The 25,840-nt window shown below is 39.6% G+C and overlaps 1 protein-coding gene and 1 long non-coding RNA gene across 4 annotated transcripts in view; one reads left to right on the top strand and one right to left on the bottom strand.

Annotated features, from left to right (window-relative positions):
- The window catches only part of LOC120575250, a 120,364-nt gene that overhangs the window by 83,267 nt on the left and 11,257 nt on the right, over positions 1-25,840 (bottom strand). Inside the window, exon 4 of one of the 3 annotated variants that reach the window (XR_005641970.1) lies at positions 20,709-20,818. The exons of the other annotated variants lie outside the window; for them this stretch is intronic. This is a non-coding gene — a long non-coding RNA (uncharacterized LOC120575250). Of the gene's footprint in view, positions 1-20,708; positions 20,819-25,840 lie in introns of those variants that run through there. 3 annotated transcript variants of the gene reach the window in all.
- The window catches only part of grin2ca (glutamate receptor, ionotropic, N-methyl D-aspartate 2Ca), an 83,843-nt gene that overhangs the window by 52,781 nt on the left and 5,222 nt on the right, over positions 1-25,840 (top strand). Inside the window, exons 5-11 of the mRNA XM_039825945.1 lie at positions 4,782-4,993; positions 14,423-14,591; positions 15,978-16,131; positions 16,715-16,840; positions 20,604-20,833; positions 24,943-25,103; positions 25,222-25,409. Of these exons, the coding sequence (XP_039681879.1) occupies positions 4,782-4,993; positions 14,423-14,591; positions 15,978-16,131; positions 16,715-16,840; positions 20,604-20,833; positions 24,943-25,103; positions 25,222-25,409 (1,240 nt within the window). The remainder of the gene's footprint in view (positions 1-4,781; positions 4,994-14,422; positions 14,592-15,977; positions 16,132-16,714; positions 16,841-20,603; positions 20,834-24,942; positions 25,104-25,221; positions 25,410-25,840) is intronic.

The raw sequence follows: 25,840 nt of genomic DNA on the forward strand, positions 1-25,840 counted from the left end.
GCCGGTCAATGCTACAATTAACTGACAACATAAGTTATACGAGTTACAGTTCTCAAGGACGCACGCACACACGGACGCGACAGCACAGTCGCTTTTTCCTTTCTCTTAACTTTTCCGCCGTGTGTCGCGCGTTCCCGCTCGCGGTATGAAGTGTGTGTCCGCGCTATTCTCGCACATGTAGGGAACCTCGTGATTTAACCTGCAACATGTCAGCTGTTTGGAAATTCTTCAGCGTGTGCAGAAGATAACAAGTTTGCAATATGCAAAACCTGCTACACGACATCAAAAATCAAAATCAAATTTTTTTAGTTGGATATTGGATGTGAAAAGAAGGAAATAGTTCTAACATTGCAATTCAATTCAATTCAATTTTATTTATAGTATCAAATCATAACAGAGTTATCTCGAGACACTTTACAGATAGAGTAGGTCTAAACCACACACTATAAATTCCAAAACCCCAACAATTACAGTAATTCCCTCAAGAGCAAGCATTAGCAGTGGCTATTGCGACAGTGGCGAGGAAAAACTCCCTTTTAGGAAGAAATCTCGGCTGACCCAGACTCTTGAGTAATTTATATAGTTCTATTTTATAGTGATCCATTATCTGTTTAAAAGAATTTCTATGTTCTGTGCAAAATGTTCTATTAAAGAAAAGATAGAAAATAAATATTTGCGTGTTTTGTAAAGTGGTTAGAAAAAATGTAATCGGAATTGGCCAAAATCCGTATTGGCTGGCCTAACTCAATGAAAATCGGAATCGCCCTAGAAAGTTGTAATCTGTGCATCTCTAACATAAACTTTTTGTGGGAGGAAAACCTATTTTACTTACTCCTTTTGAGAAACATTCCATGTGAGGCGCTCCCTTTTCTGTGCTTAACTTACTGTTGCCTCTGGCATCTGAGAGCTGAAAATCAATTCCATCTTTTGATTGCCTTTTTGCCAGCCTTGTAATTGTACACATTTGCAGGGCAAGCCTCTCTGTTAGGTTCATACACCACCTTTGTATAACCTGCCTTAACCTGACACTGTATAGACCTATCGTCGCATTACACTCCTCACCTTTTGTATTTATTAAACTTAAATTACTCCAATGCTCTTATATAGTGGGTTGCTATAATCTGCTACTTCCCAAGAGTCATTATTCTGCTGGTTCTTCGATTTACTCCCAAACCTAAAAGTCAAGGTAACTCGGGAAGCTGGAGGGAGAGCATGACAAAAGAGAGTAACGACAGAGAGAAGAAGCCCTAGAGGACAACAGGAAGTGTTCCTGTCATTGCTCTTATCTGGCAGGGTGATACATGGGACTGAAAAGCTGCCGTTTTCTGGCTGTAAATCTGTGACACGCACAAACCCTGAAGTTACAGTATCGCCGGCTGGTTACTAAACCAAAAAAATATATATAATTGAAGTATTTTCCCAATGGATCTTTTGTAATATACCAACTATGCTATACTGGAGTGACAGCCCTTGTATATTTAATTTTGCAATTTGAATAAGCTCGACAATAACTTATTCCCGTCATTACATCACTTTTTAATACGCTGAAATGAATATCCTCACAGTCTGAGCAGCCACAGGGACATGATGTTTTTCATCTCAGTATGTATTCCCAGAATTTGAAATTCTGATTGACTTGACTAAAAGCCCATGAGTGGAGCGATAGATAAACAGCAGGGCTGATCAATATGTATGGCAGGAGAGAGGAATAACTGAAAAGTCCAAAGAGAATTGGGATATTTGCACTCAAAGCCCACTTTCAGTTTTTTCATTTCATTGTGACATGCTGTACTGACTGATCAGACAGGATTGTCTCCCTTCCTGCAAAAACAAGCAGAGATTAAAAACATTTTGTCCTGACTGACACTTTTCTTTTTAGCCTTCCATGAAGTGAATGACATTTCCAGCAGCAGTCGAGTGTTTGTGAAAAAAACAGTGAGACTAATGTTTAACTGCAAATCAGTTCACTTTTGCACCAACTACTTCAATATCAGAAGTATATTCTAACTGATCCATTCAAAGACAATAAGATAAAGAGGAGAAAACTGCTCTTCTCATCTTTTATTCTTTCCCTGTAACTGCGACACATCCATTCCCACATGGTAAACTGTGCAGATTAAGTTTCCTGCCAAGACTATAGATTATTTTTTGGGAGTGACTGAGCTGATAGCTGATACAGGGCTATTGATTTATGGAAAAAGGAAAAGAATAGAGATTCTACAGATGATATTTAAACAGATTTAATGTATCCCGAGAAACAGGAAAGATGCTAAAGTAGGACTTTTAAACTATAGATTACAAAGTCACTTTTGTATACAATACCGTCTTCTGATCTACTTGGGTTCAGGTTTTTGCCTGACTGTTAAATGAGTAGATAAATAAGATAAGTATGTACAGTATGTGGTCACCCCTGCCCACATTTTCATGTACTTTTGGTCTGGAGCCATTTTTGTGATTTGGTCGAGGCCTCTTCCAATGAAAGGGGTATTTTAAAGGGAGTTGTATGAGCTACTTATCCATAGTCAGTGTATTAGCTACAGTAGATGGAGGTCGAACGCCCCCAGTTTGGAGAAGCAGGCAGGAGTACCGACACGGAAGCTAAGCAATGTACTGCTGTCATCAGGGGCAGCAGCTAAATGTATTTGTGATCCTAAAAAAAGGCCCACCTAATGAAATCTATATCAGTTTAAGTGTACGCTATCTTTTTATATTTTCTTTACCTTGCCATTTCCGACTGGGAACTGAAGCCATTATCTATGCCCTCTTCAAAGCCACCAGGCTGCTTTGGCAAAAATAGTAATTTTACCTTGCAGAACACTGAAGTTGCTGGTCTACCGCTATATGCTATTTGCATCAACAGTTTGTGGAAGACTCTTTCCTGTTTCAACATGACAATGTCCTAATGCACAAAGCCAGGTCCATAAAAACATTTTCCCAATTTGAAGTTGAAGACCTTAGTCTATATCCTTGACGTTCCACTTCCGGGATTGCTCTGTTGCTGCCGAATATCTGCCGGATTTCACTAATTTAGGCTGGATATCCGTTGCCTTGGGCTTCCTTTGTGTTGCCATTTTAAACTCTGGTGGATTTATGAGGACTATGGTTAAACTTTTCTCAGATCTCTGCAGGGTAAATGCAGACAGCTAGTCTATCCAATCTGAGTTTTCTGTTGCATAACTAAAACAACTTTTAAACGTAGCCGACCCTCCAGCGCGCTTTGGAGGAGGGTCTGGCAAAGCGAGACTAGGAAGTCCTTGACTCTGACCTGAACCCCATGCTCGCTCATGCTCTCTTGGCTGAATGGGAGCAAATCTCTGTAGACAGGGTCCAAAATCTTGTAAAAAGCCTTCCATGAAGAGTGAAGGCTGTTATAGCAGCAACATTAACATGTAACATGTAAGTAACATGTTCAACAAGCACTCCAAGACGGGTGTCGTATCATTGTCACCGTTTTACATCTGAAATAATCCAAGTGTTCAATTTCCTTGAGACTCAAAACATTAATCTTATGCTAGTCTTAAATGATGTGCAATACGGCATGAAAAGTTAAGCTGAAAACTAAAGTAGATGTATAAAAACCAATCAAAACACCAAAAGCATTTAATCAAACTATTAAGCACAGAAAAAAACAAACTATGGAGTTTGAGTTGAGAACTAATGCTGGTGTGCCTCTGGGACTGGAAACCGTAACTATGTACAAACACACATCACCTCCACATATACCTTTTGTTTTGTTTTACTGACTCAGTAAAATTAATAATTAATTAAAATGTGTTATTCCTAGTTGTGGATTTAATTATTTTTTGTTAATTACTGCCTTGTAAATGAAAATCCCTGAATCCTTTTTTATAGATAATTAATCTTGGTAAAAGCATTTCAGCCTTTACTAGTTACAGTGTCTAGCCTTTTCAAAGCATGCGAATAAATGTTTTGAATAAAATGCATTAAAGTGATACTAATTCATACAACATCAGAACTCGTGGAGCGTTTTGTTGATAAATCATGTCTGTCTGATCATCCTGTGTAACATTGAAACATGTTAAAAAGCCACTGCAGCTGCTTGTCATTACTGTGTCTGGTCAAATGCTTACAAATGTAACATTCTGTTTGTTATTCATTTGCTGAATTATGGAAGCCAAAGCAGCATTTAACAGCACCAACTGCTGCGTAAAGTTAACAATCGTTGGAATAAGTTGGTGTTTTGGTTAATTGGGGTCCAATTCTTTCTTTCATTTCCCAACTTGATTCAAACAGTGAGAGTCAGAGGAGAAAATTGAAAATTGAAGAAGAAATTGAAGAAGTGGTCTGAAACAGGTCACTGCTTTTTCTAGTAAATGTTTAATTTAAAAAAATCTTGATTACGTATTCAGCATGCTTGAACGCTGATTTTCCCACAACATCCAATTAAAATTAGCTAATCGGTAATATAGAAGAGGGTAAAATTGCTTTTGTTGCATTAAATGTGTAATTGCACTCTCTACATCCCCAGTGACCCAAAAATCAATTTCCTCTAAACTGTCTACGAAGTAAAATCATTCTCGCTGCACCAGATCCAGATGCACAAATCACAACGACGTGCGATAACGATGCATACAGTAAGAGAATTGGGGACAACCGTATTAAGATTGGTTGAGATAGACAGTGTTATGCAGCAGTGTCCTCACTAGTTTCATCAGAGATATATGGGAAGCAATATGGCAGTATGGTAAGCACCTGGAGTTTGGTACAGAGATTTCTCACTAGCTCGCATTGATTCAGCACTACTCTCTTGACTCCTTCAGGTGGGGACCTACGAGATGGGGATCCTGCAAATGAGATACCCGGTGTGGCCCCGGTACGGCTCCTACATGGAGCCGGTGTCGGATTACAGGCATCTGACGGTGGCCACGCTGGAGGAGAGGCCCTTTGTCATTGTGGAGGCAGTAGACCCTGTAACTGGTACATGTGTCAGCAACACTGTACCCTGCCGACGACAATCCAACAAGACGGAGGCGTAAGTGACTCAACAACACTGAATAGTCCCATTCCAACATAACAGCCAAGAAGATCACATACAAACTCAGAACTTAAAGGTTCAGCTCACCTAAACTTAGGGGTTGGTTGATATCTTTTTATCAAATCAGCTGAATCCACTTGAATTATTTTGTATTTCCATCAAATGTGATTAGGTTAAGGTGTATATTAAAATAAACAGCTGTAGCCTTGTTACTTTCCTTATTTTGTGCGAGACACTTGCTTCGAATAATGGGGGTCCTGATTCAAAATGATCAGGTTAATAGGCTTATATTACAGAAGTGACATGTATGTATGATTCCAACAATGTGACGCAGCTAGAGAAGGCTTGTAACAGTAGCAGTGTGATGTTAAAGAGTGATGCTTTGACCCCACAAAAGATCCTTGGCTGAGTACTGACATGTTTGCTAATTTCATATTTCACTGGTGAAAGCAATAGTCGGCACTGCCAAAAATGAGAAGCTGCTACCTGAGGGTTTTTTACACCGCTAATAAAAGGTTTTAATAAAACATCTTTTATCCTCTTTTTTTGTCCCTAGAGGGAAAGTAAATCCAGGAATTTTATCAACCTAGAACCACATTTAGGTTTAAAAGCAAACCCTCCGCTTGATTGGCAAAAATTTTGTGCAGATCGACAGAACTTGGAAATTCTACATAAGATCCCAGTCATTCGAAATTGGAGGATATGTATATAAAAGACAAGTCAGCTAGAATATTTCCTTTTGATGTCATGTAGCAAAGATAGAACCTATCTTGTGCTAAAAGGATATAGAACATTATAAGATTATGTCCACTTTTACTGCATCAGTATTATCAAAACATTTGCCGTTACCAAACTGTTTCTTAAGTTAAAAAAAACATCTTATGCAAGCCCACTTTATTTCACTGTACAGTCCCACATGCACTCTAACATGTTAACATGCCCATATTAATTGATTTTGTATCCAACTTAAAAGCACCATTAGGTATGAGATTAAGAGGCTCTTCCCCTGCCATTAGCCCAGGCATGACTTCTTATCACTCAATGAGGTGAGATACTCATTAGGTTGCTTGGCCAGAGTGTAATATCCCAGGGATCACCCTGTGACCCAATCAGGGAAATATATGTGCTGCATGGTGGGGTATCAATTAGATGGGACGATTAGGCCATGTCATCAATCCTGAACACCTAGAGACTGATATTGGTGTTCATTAGTGGGGGAGAGAAGTGCTGGCCATTATCCATTACTGGCAATTGCGTTAACGAGATGAGCGGAACGCAAGATGAGTATCACGTCCCTTCAGTGTTATGGAAGACTGTAGTGCTTTATCGCTCATGCTTACCAATCATCCTGCCAGTATAAGAAGCATAACCCCCCATTGTCGGACAATGGCATATTTTACAGAAGCTGCAAAAAAATCCAAGGCAGAAGCAGATAAAGTCAATAAGAAGTTCAATGAAGCAATGGGCACTTAGGTTAGCTAAAGGAGAAACAATGACCGATGAACGTTGCAATGAAGGGTGAAGAGGTAGAAGCTTCTCTATACGCTTTCCACAGATCATAGATCTCTGTGCATAGTAAGACCAAGGGTCCTATTTTAACGATCTGAAATGCAAGTATCAGACGTGAAACGCAAGTAGCTTTGTGAAATGCAAATCTAAAATGGGTTGGTCTGAAGTAGCTAGGTGTGGTTTGGGCGTAACGTGCAATAAACCAATCAGAGCGTCATCTCACATTCCCTTTAAGAGCAGGCGCGCTTGTTCCATGGCAAATTGCTATTATAACGGCGGATTTGCCTGGCGCACACCAGTGTGAGCTGTCCAGGATGCGGAAAAGTAATAAATGCCCGTCTTGTCCGGGTGGCGATGTTGCTGTGGCCTCTCGGGCGCATCTCCTCAAGTCTGGAGAGGATTGCTGCAGCCATGGAGCGTGGGTCTCCAAACGCACCACCTGCACCTGTTGTGCCCCTTCCTCCATCTCCGTCCACCCGCTCCACCAGGAGCGCATCGCGCATTGCCACTCCAGGACCATATTCTGCCAGAGTGTCCAATCCCGCCGTAGTTCAACATCACGTCTCCTTAAGTCCTCTAATATTTCCTCATTTATGTCATCAACACATCCATGATTCATGGAAATGTTGTGTAAAACACAACAAGCCACAAAGAATGCTGCGACTTTTTGAGGACTGTACTGTAAAGTGACTCCTGACCTATCCAAACACCTGAAGTGCATTTTCAGTAATATTTTCCCTTGTAATTATGTATTGTTTGCAAAAATAGGAACTGCTGAGTCCTTGTAGATGAGGGAAGCAAAGTGTATGCGCGTTGTGCACACGCTAAATTATGGCCAAGCATGCGCCCCTAAAATAGCATAATAATGCACTACTGACTTTAGACTAGCGCCACTGACTTTAGACCAGGTTTTTCCTGGTCAGTGGTGGAATTGTTTTCTGAAGCTGCAAAATAGCATCAGGGAACATTTGCACCGGAACACGCCTCCTCTTTTCGCTGAACCGCCCCCGGGAGCGCAAATACATTCCCTAATTTACCGACGTGCGTCTGTGGAGGGAAAAGTCCGCTGTGCGTCGGGTGCAAAATAGGAATGATATATGCGTCAGTGTACAAAGGCAATTGCGCTGAGTGCAAGATAGGGTCCTAGGACTGCAAGTGCAGATTATGTTCCTTAATTGTCAATCCGTGGATTGTTTTATGATTAAGGTATTTAATTAGTCTGTAAAGTGACAGGAAATAGTGAGAATGCCCATTAAAATCTGACCTCAAAGTGACATCTTCAAATTGCTAATTTTGTCCACCCAACAGCCCAAAGATATGCATTTTACAACGATATTAAACGGAGCAAAGCAGCAAATCCACACATTTGAGAAGTTTGATTTGAACACATTTGTCATTTTTCCTGTGACCTAAACAACAAATAGGTTAGTATAATTATTGTTGATGAATGTTTGATAAGGATCTCTTAAATTTGGTTATTAAAGATTTTTAAAAGTAAGTGGGACAATTTACAGTTTAAAAATAAACTTGTCAGTGCTCTCTGGTAGACAAATTATGAAATGGCAACACTGTTTCCACATTACATCAAACATATCTTTGGTATTTCTGAACTGCAATTTCTGAACTGCAATTTATTTCGTTTAAGCAATACTACACTAGTGATGCATTCACAACAGTGATGCTTACGAACCTCGGCGCAAGCACCTTGGTCCTAGCCACCTCACTGTCGCGCCAATAATATGACGTTAAATCAAACCCTCGAGTGTGATATAGCGATTATACAACAACGGTTACCAACTAAATAAAAGTTCTAATTAAACTGTATTTATATTGTGGGGCAATTCGCTCTCAAAATAAAGAAAACATCAACAGAGACGATATCTAGTTCCTCCCTGTAAAATGTTAGTCAGCCAGCTTACTCAAGCTAACGTTATCTTTGTAACGGTAGAGATCGTGGAATTTTCCAAACGTAATAACTACCGCACATATAAACACCAAACTGCTTTGCTAACTTAATCTGGTTAAAACTAAGACTTTTTTCCATGGATAGGTTTAGCTATTATATGCCACAAACTTCATTATTGCCATGTCAGTGGCACAGGTAATCAGGTAAATCCAAACAATTCCAGTAACAGTTAACTCCAGAGTGTTGTAAAAATGTTGTTTCATCCTATGATTCACTTCTCATCCTCTTCCAGCTATTCATTAAAACTAATTCCGCCATATAAATCAAAATCAACAACAAAACGATCCTAGTATAGGCTAACGTTAATGTTTTTTTTATTCAGCCCTGGAAGTTACAATGTTGCCATTGAAATGTCGGAGTAATATTTATGTGACGCGCCAGGTGTGCTCAAATGGCTCTGGGTGTGCCGTCATGCTGATTTGAGCACGTTCTATATCGCTTCTAAATCGTTCTAAATCCGATTGTCTGGTCGGATCTACTTGTTGTATAATACTCATCGATCGACACGTGTGCCGGTAATCAGCCTATTTATTAGTCTGCCTCAGTTTAAAACCCGGGTTGAAAATTGTGTTCCCTAATCCTCGCTGCAGGGTCACCTTTCTTCTCAGAGAGGCCTGACAAACAGCCAACAGGGCCCGGCTCAGACTTGGCTAAAGCAGCCCAAAGCGGTAATCACAAGCTCTTCACTTTGACTCATACATGTTCTCCAGCAGGATCAGAAAAATCTCAAGCTCTCTTCCTCACTGCTTTAGTGCTGCAGGCAGACTCTTCTCCCGCAGAGCACAGTGGCAGAGATTCATTCATTCACATCATACACTCACAGCGTTCAGAAAGCTGCAAAAAGAATTTTCACACATCAGCGTTAATGTTTGAAAACTGTAGTAGCTTTAAATTGTATCATGCGAGGTCAGTATACTGCATATAGAGGGTGTAGTACTGTCGTGTTTACCAGCCCAGTTAGTCACACTTTGGACCGAGAACATTACTCACTATTGTACTGTACAGTAAACTTACAGCTGTTCCCAAAGCTTTTAGCTGGCTACTTCATCATGAATTGATTACACAACAGACCTACCAAGCACAGGCCTCGGGACGGGACCCAAGGGGTCTGGGGTTCCTTGGTCAGACCCTATGTGTGAAGTTTAGGGCTGGATCCGAATATTTTAATACTCAAATATTCGTTTGATGGGTAGGTATTCGATTTTCAATTTTGGGGTTCGAATATATTTGTTTTGTTTTTTTAAAACGTGCATGCAGGTTGAAATTTACTGTGGCGTTTTGTCAGCGCTATTTCGTCCATCTCAGCCAGGAACGGAGAATAGTTGAGTTGCAAGAAAGCAGTCTGACGTTTGTAGATGTACGTCCGTATGGTTATACTGTAGCAGCCTGGTGTGGCTTTCAGGCGATTTGATAAAGGTAAACATAGTATAACCGTTCATAACACTTATGCTCTAGTGAGGCACTGGCTGGCTGAGCATTCATTCACAAACACTGAGACTGTAGTCACTCGTCACACAGTCTGGCAAAAACGCAGGTCTTCCATTTGTTTTGGATGCCTGCAGCAAAAACTTGAGTCTGATTCAACTTTTGGAGAAATGCAACCCGACGTCACTCTGCAGTGGACAAAAATGTAAACCCGACATGCAACAAAAAAGTTTTCTATTCTTTTACTTTTCTTCAACACAATTAAGTTCAAAGTCAGAATAAACAAAATATTGTTTCATTTCTTTTAATTATCTAGCAGCCCCTCAAATTCATTTTGGGACCCCTTCTGTAACAATTTGCATTTCAGTTTCTTCAAATTTGGCAAATCTGCAGCATCACAGCTGCTTGAATATAGTGAGACTTCTACTTTGCAGCCTCTAATTTGATTTAGGCTAATTTTTTTTTTTTTAGATCTAATATCACCTGGTGCAGCTTTACAATTTAAGAGGTGAGCGTTTCACCTACTGATGTCTGTCGCCAACAATAAAGCAGCTTCTACAACTTCCCACTTTGAATAAATAACCTCACGCCAACATTTGTAGCAATTCCCAAAGACCCATTTTAATGCAACTGGCAGCCAACTTAAAGCTCAGCCATGGACCCTGGCAGCTGGTGAGACAGGGGATGTTGGGACCTCTGTGTTTACTTGAGGTCTGCTGTGGCAGCCTTGTTTTCCTCTAAAGTGTTCATTTGTTTCGGTTTGTTTGTTGTGGCTCGGTTCTGCCTGCTCGTCGCCTCGCCTGTTCGTCTCATTGCCTCCTGGTCCTGATGTGTGGGTGCAAAGTCAATTAGACTGAACGTCTGGGGGAGGTTATGTGTGACGTGTCATTAGTGCTCTCTGCATTGTGCCCATGGCTCACTAGTTCGCTGCCGCATGACCTCACACTGCCCACCTAATGCGCTATAGAGGTGTGTCTGTTTTGGTTTCCCTGAAAGCACATAAAGGTTTAAAGGTGGACAATAACCTCTTGTGGTTTGTCTAAACTCATCCTGCCAGGCTCAAGGAGAGACAGCCACTCTGACACTTTTAGTTTTAGAAATACATTCCCCACACAAAGTATTGCCTTCATTCATGGAAAAGCTCAGTTTTACTACACAATGGGCTCTTCTAAGTGCAGTGGCCGGTTTTCGTTTTTAACTACGACTAATGACTGATTTTACTACGAACACAGATTATTTTCATGTTTATGAATCACTAATTGCTCACAAAGTAGAAACATAAATTGGCACAAAAATTGCCACCAGGGCAGATTCTGACCTTTTCAAATGTCATTTAGATCTTTGTATTTGTATCTTCTCACACAAAAGAACACAAAAAAACGTATTATTAGATCACTGCAGATTTCAAATCTCTGAATTTAATACCAAAAATGTCCATAATTTGTTAAAATCAGCCATCAACTCTGATTGCGGGATCAAAAAATATCATTTAGTCTGGTCTCAGCCTTATTAATTAACATGATAGAAGAACTGAGCATTATTTGGGCTTCACATAGGTGCACCTCGGAAAAGGCCCTGTTCATCATACAGTAGAACTGACGCTGCCATGGGAGGATGCAGTTGGTGAAGCGTACAAACGCAAAAAGCTGAAGTGCTCTTCAACTGAAGCAGGACAAAAACGGCTGGAGAACACGGTTGCTCCCAGTGGAGGTCGGGTGCAGAGGTTATGCGGCCATGTCAACCACGAGGCTGCTGAAAGGGATGGGAGTCCAAGGACAGGCCCCTACGACAGGCCATCAAGTCACTGACAGAGGCTGCCAAGCAAAGCAGCAACTGGCTCTGGCTGACAAGAAAGAATAAGTTGACCATCGGGCAGCAGGAGTAGTAAAAGCAGAGGGCAGTTCACCTGAGACGCCAGGTGTCACCCTTGAGCCCTCTGGAGGTGTCGTGGGCCTTTCAACAGAACAACAAGGAAGGAGGGTGCCCACCTAATGACCCCAGTGAAGCAATCACCCCCTAACCCCACTCAAGGAACGATTGTCAATTACAATACGGGATCGTAAAACCAAGTCCTATGATTTCAAATGTTAGGGATTAAATTCAGATATTTGCCCGTTAAAGTCACTTATTTACGCCCATTACATTTTAATGTTAACTAGTAAAAGTGACAGGAATAAGTGGTTCTGTTCATTATAGCGAAGGCTCTAAATCTGTCCATTACTATTAGTCTATAGATAGTGAGGAGAATAGTTTTAAAAAAATTGTATAAGTTTAAAATCCTCATAACTACAAAACCAGTGAATGTTTTTGCTTGATAAAAGACAACTTTTTCTCTTAATCAGAGCACCGTACAGTATTTCTTACAAAGCACTAGACTAGACTTTCTGCCCTCTTCCTGACTCACATCACTGGCGTCATCCTGTTAATGTGAAACTGAAGGACATTTTCATCCCCACGTTCCTGGTAATCCTGCTGATAAGTAAGGGGAATTGATTTTAACCCTTACGTCAGCCTCTTTTACTTGGTATGCTGAGTCTGAAACTGTCTGTTTAGCTTCTGCTGCGTGCTCTGTCTGAAGATCAGTACTGTATGGAAGCAGGCACGTCGTGTCTTTTTTTTTTTTTCAGGGTCACTTAGGCAGCTTGGCATGTGGTAGTTACTATACAGGCACGTCCTCAAAAAAATGTTTAGTATACTGTAGTCCATACCACATCAAAGTCGTTGGTGTTAGGAAGAGAGGGAAATGTGAGGAAAAACAGGTGAGTCTAAAATGAAATACTTAAAGGTGCAATGTGTAGCATTTTAAAAGCAATACAGTAATAAGAGACTTGCAGCAGTACTGTAGATAAATAAATAAAAGATGAGACGATTGCTGAGAAAACTGGCAGCCTGATGGCCTCTACACTACATTTTATATGCTGCACCACTTTGCAATTGAAAATGTGGTGGATTGCTGCATGGCACAATACAACAAGAGGCTACTGTTACTAGAGCTGTTATTGCCTGAAGTGAGTATGCTGAAGGGTTCAGGGGTTTTATGGGTAATGTGGTCTTAATCTTAAGAATCAGTAGAAGAAAAAACTAAAACAACTAACCAGCATTGCTAACTAGGATAAAAGGAGACCAACAATCAAATGTGTCTTTAGCTACAAAAATTACACCCCTGCAACCCTCCAGACACACATACATTCTGAAAATGATGGCAAATTTACATTGGCCCTGGTGAATATTGTCAAGCGGCCCAACCCGCCATTAAACAAGGTCTACTGAATAAAAAGTTACTCAAAGTAATAACTGAATAAATGAACTATATGTTTGCACTGAGCCTTTCATTTGGCATACTGAAGTTGTAACTTCCTTCAGGTAACATTTTGAGACTGGTGGCTATGGCCACGTAGCCATTATCCAGTCCAAACAATCCTGCAATGAGTTTCACTTCTGTCTGCCATTGTTTGTTTGTGATTAATTTATGTCGGATTTGTTTTGATCCACCCAGCTGTCCGTCCATCTGTTGGGGCCGCGACATAATGCGCAAGCCTGTGGAGTAGCCCCAATTGTCCCTCCTGAAACCCCCCCCCATCAATTTCCTGACGTCAGAGCTGGTCTTGTCACCTCCGTCAGCAACATCACCAGCTTTATGTTTATTTCTCAGTCCCTCATTCCTTCTCAGTCGTACGTTGTTGTTGAAATCAGTTGTGATGACCAGCTGTATGTGTACCATTACCAGAAGAATACAAACCACTGCAACACCTTTGTGTTTCAATATCATTTAACATTTAAGATCTGCCATTTCTGTGGCTGGTATTAGAGTTTTGTAGAAAAACTTTCATATTTCTCAGTATTGTAAAGAGTATTGTTCTGTATATGCCGGAAACTGGGGTATTGTATCAGCACTACTATTAAAAATGATTCCAAATGAATTAAAAATGATTCCAAATGAAGTGGTTTAGATTATCTGGATAAACTGTTTACCACATCATCAGATTAGTGAGTACAATGTTATCTTAACTAACAGAATTATTAGTTATGAATATAGAACATAATGATGGCCAAAACCATAAAAAAGATGCATGTTAAACCAGAATTATCCGTTATGTAAGATATTACTTACTGCAGGGCTGCTGTATTGCATTAGATTATATCATACAGGAGTTTCTGATTATTACAGTTATGCTATAAACTTGTAGTGACCTTTTTTAATATATATATTTTATGATCCATTTCAAATATGAGCATTGATTATAATGGTATTTCCAATAATATAATCCAAATAATGTATTGGATATAATAATTTGTCATTTCCCTTCAATTGATAAAATATGAGAGTTTAATAGCATCATCTGGAACAACGAAAACCAAGCAGTCTAGATCAACAGAAACCTATAATGTAAAGAAACCAGTTCGCACTGAGACAGAGCAGGAAAGACAGTGACCTCCACATGAAACCTTGAAAAACAAACTTCTCCCAAATGTTGCCGTTTGTAATCATCGCAACCATCACACTCTTTTTGTCCCTCTCTCTTTAGTATCGTGGGTCACACTGAGCCATACACTAAACTGTGCTGTAAAGGCTTCTGCATAGACATCCTGAAGAAGTTGTCCCGCACCATAAAGTTTTCCTACGATCTCTACCTGGTCACCAACGGCAAGCACGGCAAGCTGGTCCGAGGCATTTGGAATGGGATGATCGGCGAGGTAAGAAGTACCAACAGCTAACTGTACAATGACCACAGTGACATCACCAACATTATGAATGAGGTCATTTCTCTTTTGTTGCAGGAGTGAAACATTTCTGAGCCGTTTCTGATTTAACAAAAAGAATTTTACTCTTTTACAAAAAGGTCTCTCTCTGTAGTGATTCTTTCCATAATGTTGTCAGACATTTATGATAACAATTTGAGCATGGCAGTGGTAAAAGAGGATGTGTATAGTCCCTACAGGATTACATTGCAGCCCTGTTCACGGCTGCCGGTTACAGCGTTACAGCTTAGTACTGGACAACTTTCAAAGATGTTTGTTCACATTAGTCACTTAACAAATGCATGGGGAAACAGGAAGGAAAAAAACGAAATTACTCTTTAACTTAACATTGATTGATTTGTTGTTTATTACTTTTGTATGTGATCAGAGTAAAACCCACTGATTGACCCATTGTGGTATTACATTTAAAAACAATCAAGTAAGTAAAAACTCTATCATTTTTTTTTTTTTTATCATCAGGAGCTAAACCTGTGTGCCAACGACAGATAACAGTGAAATCAGAGGGAAAGCTTCAGACGAGACACTTTTTTGTTTCGGTAAACAGGAAAAGCAATTTGAAGTCAAGATTAATGAGTTAGGTGTCCTTGTGAATAATCTCCCCAGCCAGAGTCCTCTGGCCAGCCCTCCTCTTAAGGAGTTCGGAGGATACAACATTAGTTGGTCTGTTTTTTCCCCTTTTTCAAAAACAGGAAGGCTATTGTGCTCAATGAGGCATCGACCTCCATAGCAGAGCTAATGGCTTGCATGAGGCGGAGTGTCTGGACTGTAAATCTACCAGCTCTCCATCAGTATGATAAACAGTGTGGTATGGCAGAGAAGGCTAGGAAAGCAGTCACGGGGGCTTTTGAACTGTAGAGAGGTTCAAACATTAGCAAAAATAGCATCACTTACTATTAAGCCAGAGCCACACTGACCTTTAGCCTGCAGTGATTAATACCACTTCCTGCTTGTAATATTTTGTCAGCAGACGCCTTATGTAATAGGCATTATGCTATATGCTGCAATACCTTATAATGCAATAAAGATGGATTGGATAGTAGATCATGCGTTACACAATGCACTGGTGAAAAAAAAGCTTAGGAGTTGTGTCCATCTGGCTGCTAGAAGAACCAGACAGTATATCACCCTCAGGGACAAAGGCCGAGTGTGTTGACTTCACTGAGAGATTAGAATTAACTCAAAGGTCAGCAGCGGATGTCCAGTGTGATGTCAGACGCTGCTACACAGGGTCCGATTTATGATAATGCCCAGACAAACATCCATTCTGCATTCGCACTTTCATCTTAAAAAATATCTCTACTGACTTCCCTCCCGCCACAGGTGTTCTACAAGCGGGCAGACATGGCCATCGGCTCGCTGACCATAAACGAAGAGCGATCTGAGATTATTGACTTCTCGGTGCCATTTGTGGAGACGGGGATCAGTGTGATGGTGGCCAGAAGTAACGGGACTGTCTCACCATCTGCCTTTTTAGGTCAGTAATTCCTCTGTGCGTCCCTGCAGTAATGAAGACGTATGGATGTGGATGTTATTGCCTTTGCTTAAAAAAAATGTCCTCAATTTAGCCATCAAGGGGGCATTGTTGTAGCATAGTGGTTAAATCACAAAATATTTACTGTGATTTAACCTGTACGGTTTATGATTTTAATGAATATATTTTTGAAATGTTTCAAAATGTGAAATTCATTTGAACTTAAGTTTTTATTTGTTTTTCAAATTGTATTTTTTTTATATAATATATTTTATAAAATGTTTAGGGTTATGTGTATGTTAATTTATAGCTAGGGTCAACAGATGAGCGTTCTTGGCCATTTACAGTTGTTTCATTGACCACTCGGAATTGTCCCTGACAAATAAAATAAATCAGTGTTATAGGCTTTTTATATGTGGGATGGAATTCAGCTCTGTAATGTCTGTAATGCTGTTATGGTATAAATTAATTATAGTAGTAGAATACTTTGTCCCAGTTTTCTTCATCGCTACCAACAGATGAAGTTTGAATCTCAGTGAGCTCTTCCTTTCGCCTGACTGTGTTCCTGTGTCCTCTGTCACTGTAGAACCATACAGTCCGGCGGTCTGGGTGATGATGTTTGTCATGTGTCTGACGGTCGTGGCCATCACAGTCTTCGTCTTTGAATACTGCAGTCCAGTTGGGTACAACCGCAGCCTGGTCAGTGCCAAAGGTGAGTGTCGCCTCCCTCTCTCGTTCATCTGCTGATCCTCTCTTCACAACCACAACAGGGTAGAAGATGAGCGTACGGCTGCTTGATAAACAGTAGTTGTTTCTTGATGTTTTTAAGTGCAACTTAAAACATGACATACATAGAAAATGATGCGTTCCTATTAGGGATGAACCAATACCGATGCCAGTATTGGGTATCGGTCCAATGCTGTGTGCATGTACTTGTACTTGTAATCATAAAATTACTCCAATACTACCACACCCAATACGACCTCATAGCAACGTGACATTAACTTCTCCGTCGAGCAGGTAGGCGGCGGAAGAGAAACAATGCCAGCCGTTTGGAGACTTTTTGGCTGTACAAATAACAGAGGCTCTTACCCAATACATGATTGCACTTGATGACCAGCCATTGTCAGACGTTAATAATACTGGGTTTCGCCGAGAGATTCCCAGCCGTTACCACAACACAGAAACCGTGTTTCCAAAGCTGCTTTGTGAAAAAGCACATCAGCAGCATGTTGCCCGTAAACTTCACCACTGATATTTGGAGTTGCGGCATTAGCCCAATGTCTCTCAACAGCCTAACGTGCATAAACATGAAGAAAAGCGAAATTTTAATCTGATCCTTCTACATGGGGTCGCGCGGTTTTAACAACCACGGCACTACTACTTTTTTTTTTACAGACAAGTTTATATACTTATACAGCCACGAGTCTTCAAATTTGGACAAAATCTTGTAAACTTAGCTGCTGGGTAAACAAACCATCCTCTCTGCTGGTCCGGTGAATCCTCATGGCTGCTTTAATATGCACGAGAATGACGTCATCGGACTTTGCGTTCTTCATTCTTTCTAAACGTCACTCAGTATTTTGATATCAGGAATTATGATTTTTTTTTGTTGACACTAGCTCAGGGAAATGTTCAGCCCATGAGCACTGACCTTTGAATAGAAAAAAGGCATGGCCCTTTGAAAATACTGCTTTATTCTAATTGACAACAATATCAGAGTACGCCAAAATCATCTGTGTGTCTGAAAACACCCTCGGACCCCAGATGGATTACTCGTATTGGTACTCTGTATCGACGAGTACCCAAATGTAAGTACTTGTACTTTTAATTTGTATTTAAAAAAGTCGTATCGGTGCATCCCTAGTTTTTATCAATGTACATGAGGAGTTGATGTCTATAAACTGTAGAGAAGTGAATATGTTGAGCATTCTGTGGCAAAATGACGCTATATGTGGTAGTAGATGAGATCAGAGATGACTTTAGTTTAATTAGGGGTCTATGTGAAAGTACACTGCCCTAGGTCAACAACCCTAACCTTCCACATTTTCAAAAACTCTGCCTAAATTGTTAACTGGAAAAGATGAAAGATAACATACTGTAGGTACTACGTAACCCAATGCCAAAAACAAACTCAACGCTATATACTAAATGTGACATTAAATCACCCATTTCACATAACGTTAACCTAAGGTGCTATGTGCTTGATTTTTCCTTAGTTGTGGTTAGCTAGCAAATAAGCCAACTGACGGCGAAGTTATTGTTCATATTTTGGCACAATGTTTAGTAATGACAGTAGTAGTCATAGTCAGCGAAAATGTGATCTGAGATTCACATTGCAAAATGTATCTGGAATTGTTTTTTAGTTATGTGTGATATCTGTGAAGCTGAATGGACTCACAGTAGTAAACACTGATTTTCTTCTGATCCAAAGACTCTTTTTGTGAGAGACAGGACGCTATATCCTGAGAAACAATTGCAAATAAAGCAAACTGTTGCTAAAAAGGACCTAAACGTTGTATTTACTTAGGAAAGGTTACTGTTGACAACTCCCCCTCCCAAAATAATGTATGTGATAAATTAATTTATTTTAATATTGGCATCCCTGAACTTCCACATACAGAGGTGATGGACACTGAGGGGATTTAGAGAACATGTGAAATACAAGCCTATTTACAGTGGCCACATATTGGATCGATGCCTGGAAAATTGAGACACTGCTGTTACATTTTGGAACCATGTGGTCTATAAAACATCTTATAATAGAGAATGACGAGGCTTCTCATCTTTGGTTTTATTTTTTATAAATATATAAATAAATTAAATATTTAGCAATGTCGAAAATGACATCAAATAGGTTGTTTATATTTTAGTTTAGACATGTAACCGAGTTTTACCTGAACAGAGTCATCTTTCAGACTACCAAACATTACAGCTGCTTCACTGTTGTTGTGTGGTTGTATAGCAGTCTGCTGACATCTGGATGCAAGCTCTCTTCATTGTAATGGCAACACTGGCATATTCCAATTTGCATAGAAATAGTATAGCAATAACACCTGCATACCCAGTGGTGCTGACAAAAAACTCAATCCAGCTTTTGTCAAAATTTCAGCAGCTTGACTTGTGGACACAGCACCTCAGTTCAGCCAAACTCAGTTATATCTAAACTGAAATGTGTACAATATACAAAACTGGCAGAGCATTATAGTTACACAAACAGATTTGATTTTTATGTTTTTTAACAGTACTTTTAGGGCTTTACCGAATGTCTTTTTTTTCTATTTAGGTTTTCCAATGAAGCTTCGAATGTCATATTTTATGATGTCATCGACCAACAAAATCCTCAATTCAAATAGTTTTATTGGCATGAACAAAAAGCATGTTGTTGCCAAAGCAATCTAAATGTATTACACTAAATTAATGACAACATAAATTATAAAATTACTTGTAAACATAAATCCTCATTTTACTGTTAACAGTAAAATAACTATTAACTAAAGTTTAATAACTATCAATTTATATTTATCAATGATGGTTATTACAAAGTGTTACTATTTAGTCTTTTTTATTAACTCAACTTTCTTTAATAAATATAAGTCCTCAGTTTTGTCCACATTAATACATGTAGTCAGCAGACTAATCCTATAAGGCCATAAAATAATGACATAATAATAATCGTGTCTTATATCGTGGCTTATAGCAACATTATGCTTCGAGAGAAATAACGTTGTGGAGTTATTAGAAATGTTTGGATCATTGGAGAAAGCAGCCGTCACTGGAACCTAATTCTACAAATAGTATAATACTAATAAAATTAGTGTAGCTTAATCTTTATCTGCAACTGTGCAGAAATACCGGATTTAAACAGAATGAATAAACAAAACAAAAAGCTGCACAGCATTTGAATGTTGATTTAGAATTTAAATGTTAACATTATGAATGAAGCTTTGAAGTATTCGGTTCAGCCCTAATTACTATATTTAATTACATAAGAAAACACCTGATATAAACTAAAAGGAGGATAAAGCAGATTCAAGAGACTATCCTCGCCAAAAAATCAGAAGCTTTGGTGATTTGTTCAAAACCTACATTTATGTTTCCTCACAAGGGAGCTCTTGCACTCATATGAATAGTGACAGTAGCGTGAGTTTACACTGCCAAAAAAACTGGATGGTTAAGCATACAAAGTGTGACACAGTTAGCATCCTTTTTGCCACAAACGGTAATGGATGTTTCATTGAAACCTTGAAGATAATTTTCCCCAACATTAACCAAGATGTTGTCTAATGTTTTCCATAGAGGCAGCAAATCAAAAGAATAGTACATGGGTAATTTTGAAAGGCGATGACGCACTACTTGTTTCGTCATTTAGGTAGCATCGCCATTGTACAGTGATGAGTGCATTTCCTCCAACATTGTCCACAACGTATAGTCCGATACCGAGTCCTGTCCACTCTTGGCTTTATCCTCCCTAGATCCCGGAGGTCCGACCTTCACTATTGGGAAGTCTGTGTGGCTGCTTTGGGGAATTGTCTTCAACAACTCTGTCCCCATTGAGAATCCAAAGGGCACCACCAGTAAGATCATGGTCCTGGTCTGGGCTTTCTTCGCTGTCATCTTCCTGGCTTCCTATACAGCCAACCTGGCAGCCTTCATGATCCAGGAGCAATACATCGACACGGTCTCTGGACTGAGTGACAAAAAGGTACAGAACTCTGTCATTGTCAGTGACAGTCCTGTGTGTGTGGTTGTGTTTGATGTACAGCTTAGGAAAAACACAGTGGTCTATTTTGGGTGTGTAAACAGTGTGAGGTAGAGCTATGAAAGGCAAATATCCAGAAGTGTCAATGTCATGGCTGTGACTTCTCCCCTTCCCCGAAAAAACATAAAAAGGGGTTCATAGAGTAAGTGGTGAAATTGAATTACATCCATGGATTCTTTAAATTGGGATGTCTTTGAAAAGCCCATGAATTGTAATACACAAGTGGATTTTCTGGGCAGACGATTATAGTTTTTTGGTATTATCTTATGCATATTTGTCTCGCCTGAGGGTGTGTTTTATAGGAGTATTGACGATAAAATCCATGTTAAACCGCCAGCACAAGAACTGGTTTCCAGAATCTTTGCTCGCAGGCAACTTAAGGGATTAAAAAGGCATTTGAGGAAAAGAGCAAGCTGTCCACTGCTCATTACAATTCTAGCAAAGTCATTTACAACTCTCTTCTTATTATACATTAATTTCACTACGCAGAGAAAGAAACAGAGCCATTTTGACAGTGAGTCCATAGATTATTGAACAGCATTCTGCATGGCAGCATGGAGAGAATGCAGGGTGGAAGTGCTTTTTGTCCCGCTGTGCAGAACCCTTCAGGTGAAGTAAATGTAAATGAGGTACAAGATGAAGCCACAGAGAGTGACCTTTTATCAGAGGAGGGAGTGATGAAGAAGGCCACTGCGTTGTGTAAAGGGAGATGATTACCTCATCCCCATAGAATAGACACTTAACTTATAAGTCCTTGTGATGGGGTAACCCGTCATGTTAACTCTGACCTTGCCCAACCTTTCTTAAATCGACCATTACATCCCTGTAGTACACTAAGGTGTATGCAAAAAAATGTTTCAGCAACATGCTGTCAAGATAGAGCGAGGTACCTTCATCTAAGTAGGCCACATATATGGTATTAAATTTGTATTCGTTAATATTTTTATTCTTATTGCTTATTTGATGTTTTGTGTAAAGCACTTTGAGTTGCCTTGTGCTGAAATGTGCTATATAAATAAAATTGCCTTGCCTTGCCTTACATGGAGGGGTAACAGACAATGTTTACGTTGTTTTAAAGACATCTTGCCAATCATCAGTTTCCTCTCAGACTTCAAGTACCACGATGTTGTTGTAGCACTGCAGAACCTTTAAGAGGGGAAGTTGTAGCATATTTGGTTGTATAAAGAGACTTTGACACCACAGACAATGATTTGCATCCTGTTTCCTTCCAACAATCAACATTGGTTTCTTTCAAGTATGAACACAATCTCTCCCTAACACTAAACGAGTAGGTTTAGTTGCATGACCCCAACCTTAACCACAGAGGTGGTTAACAACACTTTGGATCAACAAGGTCCCAGGGGATTTCTTCGTGTTGAAAATCCATCCATCGCAATTTCAACAGTAGGTAAACATGTCCCGTAGCACTAAACACAAAAAACATCTCTAATGATGAGGACTCCATTGGAGACCATGAGCGATATGATGGAACAGCATAAGTTATTCTATGTGGAAATGCTTAACAGACAAGAGGCAAACTTCATGTCCTTCATTGAGATGATCCTGGAATATACAAATACCGCAATTGACAAAATCCTGAAAGAGGTTCAGGAGGTCAAATCCAGCCTTCAATTCTCTCAAGCCCAAACTGATGACTTGAGAGAGATGGAGAAGAAAGTTAGTTCATTTGAATCAAGAATCCAGTCTCAGTTTATCAACTCTGAAAGCAAAGACATCATATCCAAAATGCATTAGTTAGAATATCAGAATCAACGTCTGATACAAGAAAATGTCCATGAGTCTGGGGTCAGATACTGAACAGAAGGTCAGAGAGTTTTTGAAAAGCCAACTGAAAATTGATCCAATGAAATTGAAAAAGCTTGCTGCACTGGAAATGTGAAACAGAACTCTGGAAAAGCAGGAGCAATTGTGATGAAATTCTTAAGTCACAAGACAAAGATCTCATTCTTGCAAAGGCAAGAGCTCATCTCAAGAATACTACAATTTATGTAAATGCGGAGTTCTCTGAATTTCTAAGGAATAAGAGACCAGACCTCATTCCAGCAATAAAACAGGCCAGGGAACAAGTAAGTTATGCTGTTATCAACTACGACAGGCTGGCAGTTAAACTACAAAAACTTCAGCAGATGTCAAAATAAAAAAAAATGATTATCTTCACTTAAAAAAATCTGATGCAGATTGCTAGATATTTGCAAGGGGGTAAGCCTCTCTCCACAACGCTTACCTCCTATGGTGTCATTTTGATGCTAACAAGCACTCACCCGCCATTAGCATTCCATTGACTGCCATTAATTTTGACATCACTTTGACAGCGAATAACTTTACATCTGAAGTGTTTAAAGACGTTATTTGTCCATTGTTTATTTCAACAGAAACACGACAATGTATAAAAGGCTCCATTGCCTTATATCTCACGTTATGGCTCCGTAGCAGCTGTTTCTGTAAAAATAGGCTAACGATTGTGTCGTAACCACGCAACTTTCTGTCGCATAATAGAGGAATTACCGTATATAGTACAGGAGAAGCTCGCAGGCAGTTTTGACTTACATTAGCTGTTTTAAGTTTAATTACTAATGTTAACTAGCATTTTAGTTAGCAATAATTAGCCTGTGCCTATGTTATCTCCTTACATATACCTACGCTCTCCATCTCTGCAAGATTCAGAATGACTGAGATTTCTCTTGGCACAGCTACCAGAAGACTTACAACTTTCAGACATGTTGCTCACGTCACATCTACGTCTTCAAGCTCAGTTGGAGGCTGCGCAGTAACGCTCAGGCCATCACTGGAAAAGTGCTTCTGATATCCTTCACTGGTCTCCGTCCAGAGCAACGGGATCTGTTGCTCATGCATTTTACTGTCTATGGATATTTGTCTTCACAGCAGTTTAAAAGTGCCTTAAAATTACTTCTTTTAACCAACCAATAGTTTCCATACAAACTGCCTATGTAACTAACCAATATTTCCTTTGTTATACAGGTCTAAAGGCCTATTATGATTGCTTGTTTTTCCTTTTTCTATGTGCGTTTATTTTCTCTTTTGTCATGTTGTCTTGTGAAGACTCTAGGCCATGTCACATGAATGTATACCCTTAGTCTGTTAATGATGGTGTTTGTTTATACTTGCATGTATTATGAATCAGTGTTCTTGATTTGTGTGTATAATTATTGATACATACATACAAATTGTGTATATTGCATTGTTGTGAATAATGGCTGCCTGGAGAACGCCACTTTTGAAGCCCCTGGAGTGTTTTTGGCCATTCTCCTTCACATTCCCTTGCAAATAATATATTCTATCTTTTTACATTGTATATAATGTGCAATGTGTAAATAAAAAAAACAAGAGGTTGAAGATCAGGAAACACTCATATACTGTACATTTATACAAATAAACTTGACCTCAAAAGATTGCACAAGGTGTGATATCAAAATTCAGATGAGGTCTGGTTCATTTTCAAGATGTCCAGATGATATTGCCGCTTTTCTTATACACAAACTTCAGCTCAAAGTGTCCCTCTGCTAATGTACTGAGAAGATATTTGCATAAGGTTAATGAAAAAGTCCAGTTTTGTCAATTGCATTTCCACCCCGGCTCACTTCCTGTCCTCACAGCTAATTAAATGCATATAGAACTGCCAAAAGCAAAAGGATAAAATGTTCATTTCCTACTGAAGACAAGGACATTTGGATTTCTTTGGACACAGTGTCTGACTGTTTGGTCTTTGAGTTGTAGAGTTAGATGTGTAAAGGTGTGCAGGATAACTAGCACAAATGCACTTGGGAGTTGAGGCAGAAATCACAAGGTGGTGAATGTGATTGTATTAATATCTTATGTCAGAGCTTTATATCGGAGCCTTCCAGCTTGTATGGTGCTTCCCAATGATGGAAAAGTGCACTCTAATGAAGTCACAAAACAACTATCTGGGTGATGGGACGAACTGAATTTGGTGATATATTCAATTACATGTGCAATCAATCAATATCACAGATCATTTTTGTCATTATCAACCCTTCTACCTCTCTCGACAGTTTCAAAAGCCACAGGAACAGTACCCTCCATTCCGCTTTGGTACAGTCCCAAATGGCAGCACAGAGCGCAACATAAGGAGTAACTACCCTGAGATGCACTCCCACATGGTCAAATACAACCAGAAGGGAGTAGAGGATGCCCTTAACAGCCTCAAAACAGGGTAAGTGTCAGCCAAGGCTCATAAAAAAATATATTTACAGAGGAACTCAGAGCTAAAGCAGAGCCAAACCGTTACATAATGGCCATTTAAGTAAAACTAATTTTCTTTACCTTGCTAGGAAACTGGATGCCTTTATCTATGATGCTGCTGTGCTGAATTACATGGCTGGCAAAGACGAGGGCTGCAAGCTGGTGACCATTGGCAGTGGGAAAGTGTTTGCCACCACTGGTTATGGCATCGCCCTGCAAAAGGATTCACGTTGGAAACGACCCATCGACCTGGCACTGCTCCAGTTCCTGGCTGATGGTAAATTCTTCATATAGTATATATTTAACAGATGCTGATTATCACAGAATATTGCCAGTAATGCTAAAATAACTGGAATTGCACACTCTCCATGAACTTGAATAAATGGATAAGAAGAATGCATAACAAGTCGATAATGTACAGTAATGATACAATACAGCTTCCATAGATAAAAGAACAAGAAAGCAGCAAGGGGGAAATGGGTATAAATGTAGGATAAAGAATATTATTATAGGAAAACTCCTCAAAATGGGAGACACGTCATAAATGCATGTCAATAAAACCAAGTTTCAAGAGGGGATTTGAAATGTGACATTTTGCTAACCTAAGCTCTTCTGTAGAGTTGTTTTGAAGCCTCAGGCAAAAGTCTGGTCACCTTTGGCAGAAATTTGCTTCATAAAGTTGTTTTTGTTTACGACTTGCCTCTAATC

This window comes from Perca fluviatilis, chromosome 15 (assembly GCF_010015445.1).
Source record: "Perca fluviatilis chromosome 15, GENO_Pfluv_1.0, whole genome shotgun sequence".
Classification (NCBI taxonomy): Eukaryota; Metazoa; Chordata; class Actinopteri; order Perciformes; family Percidae; genus Perca; species Perca fluviatilis.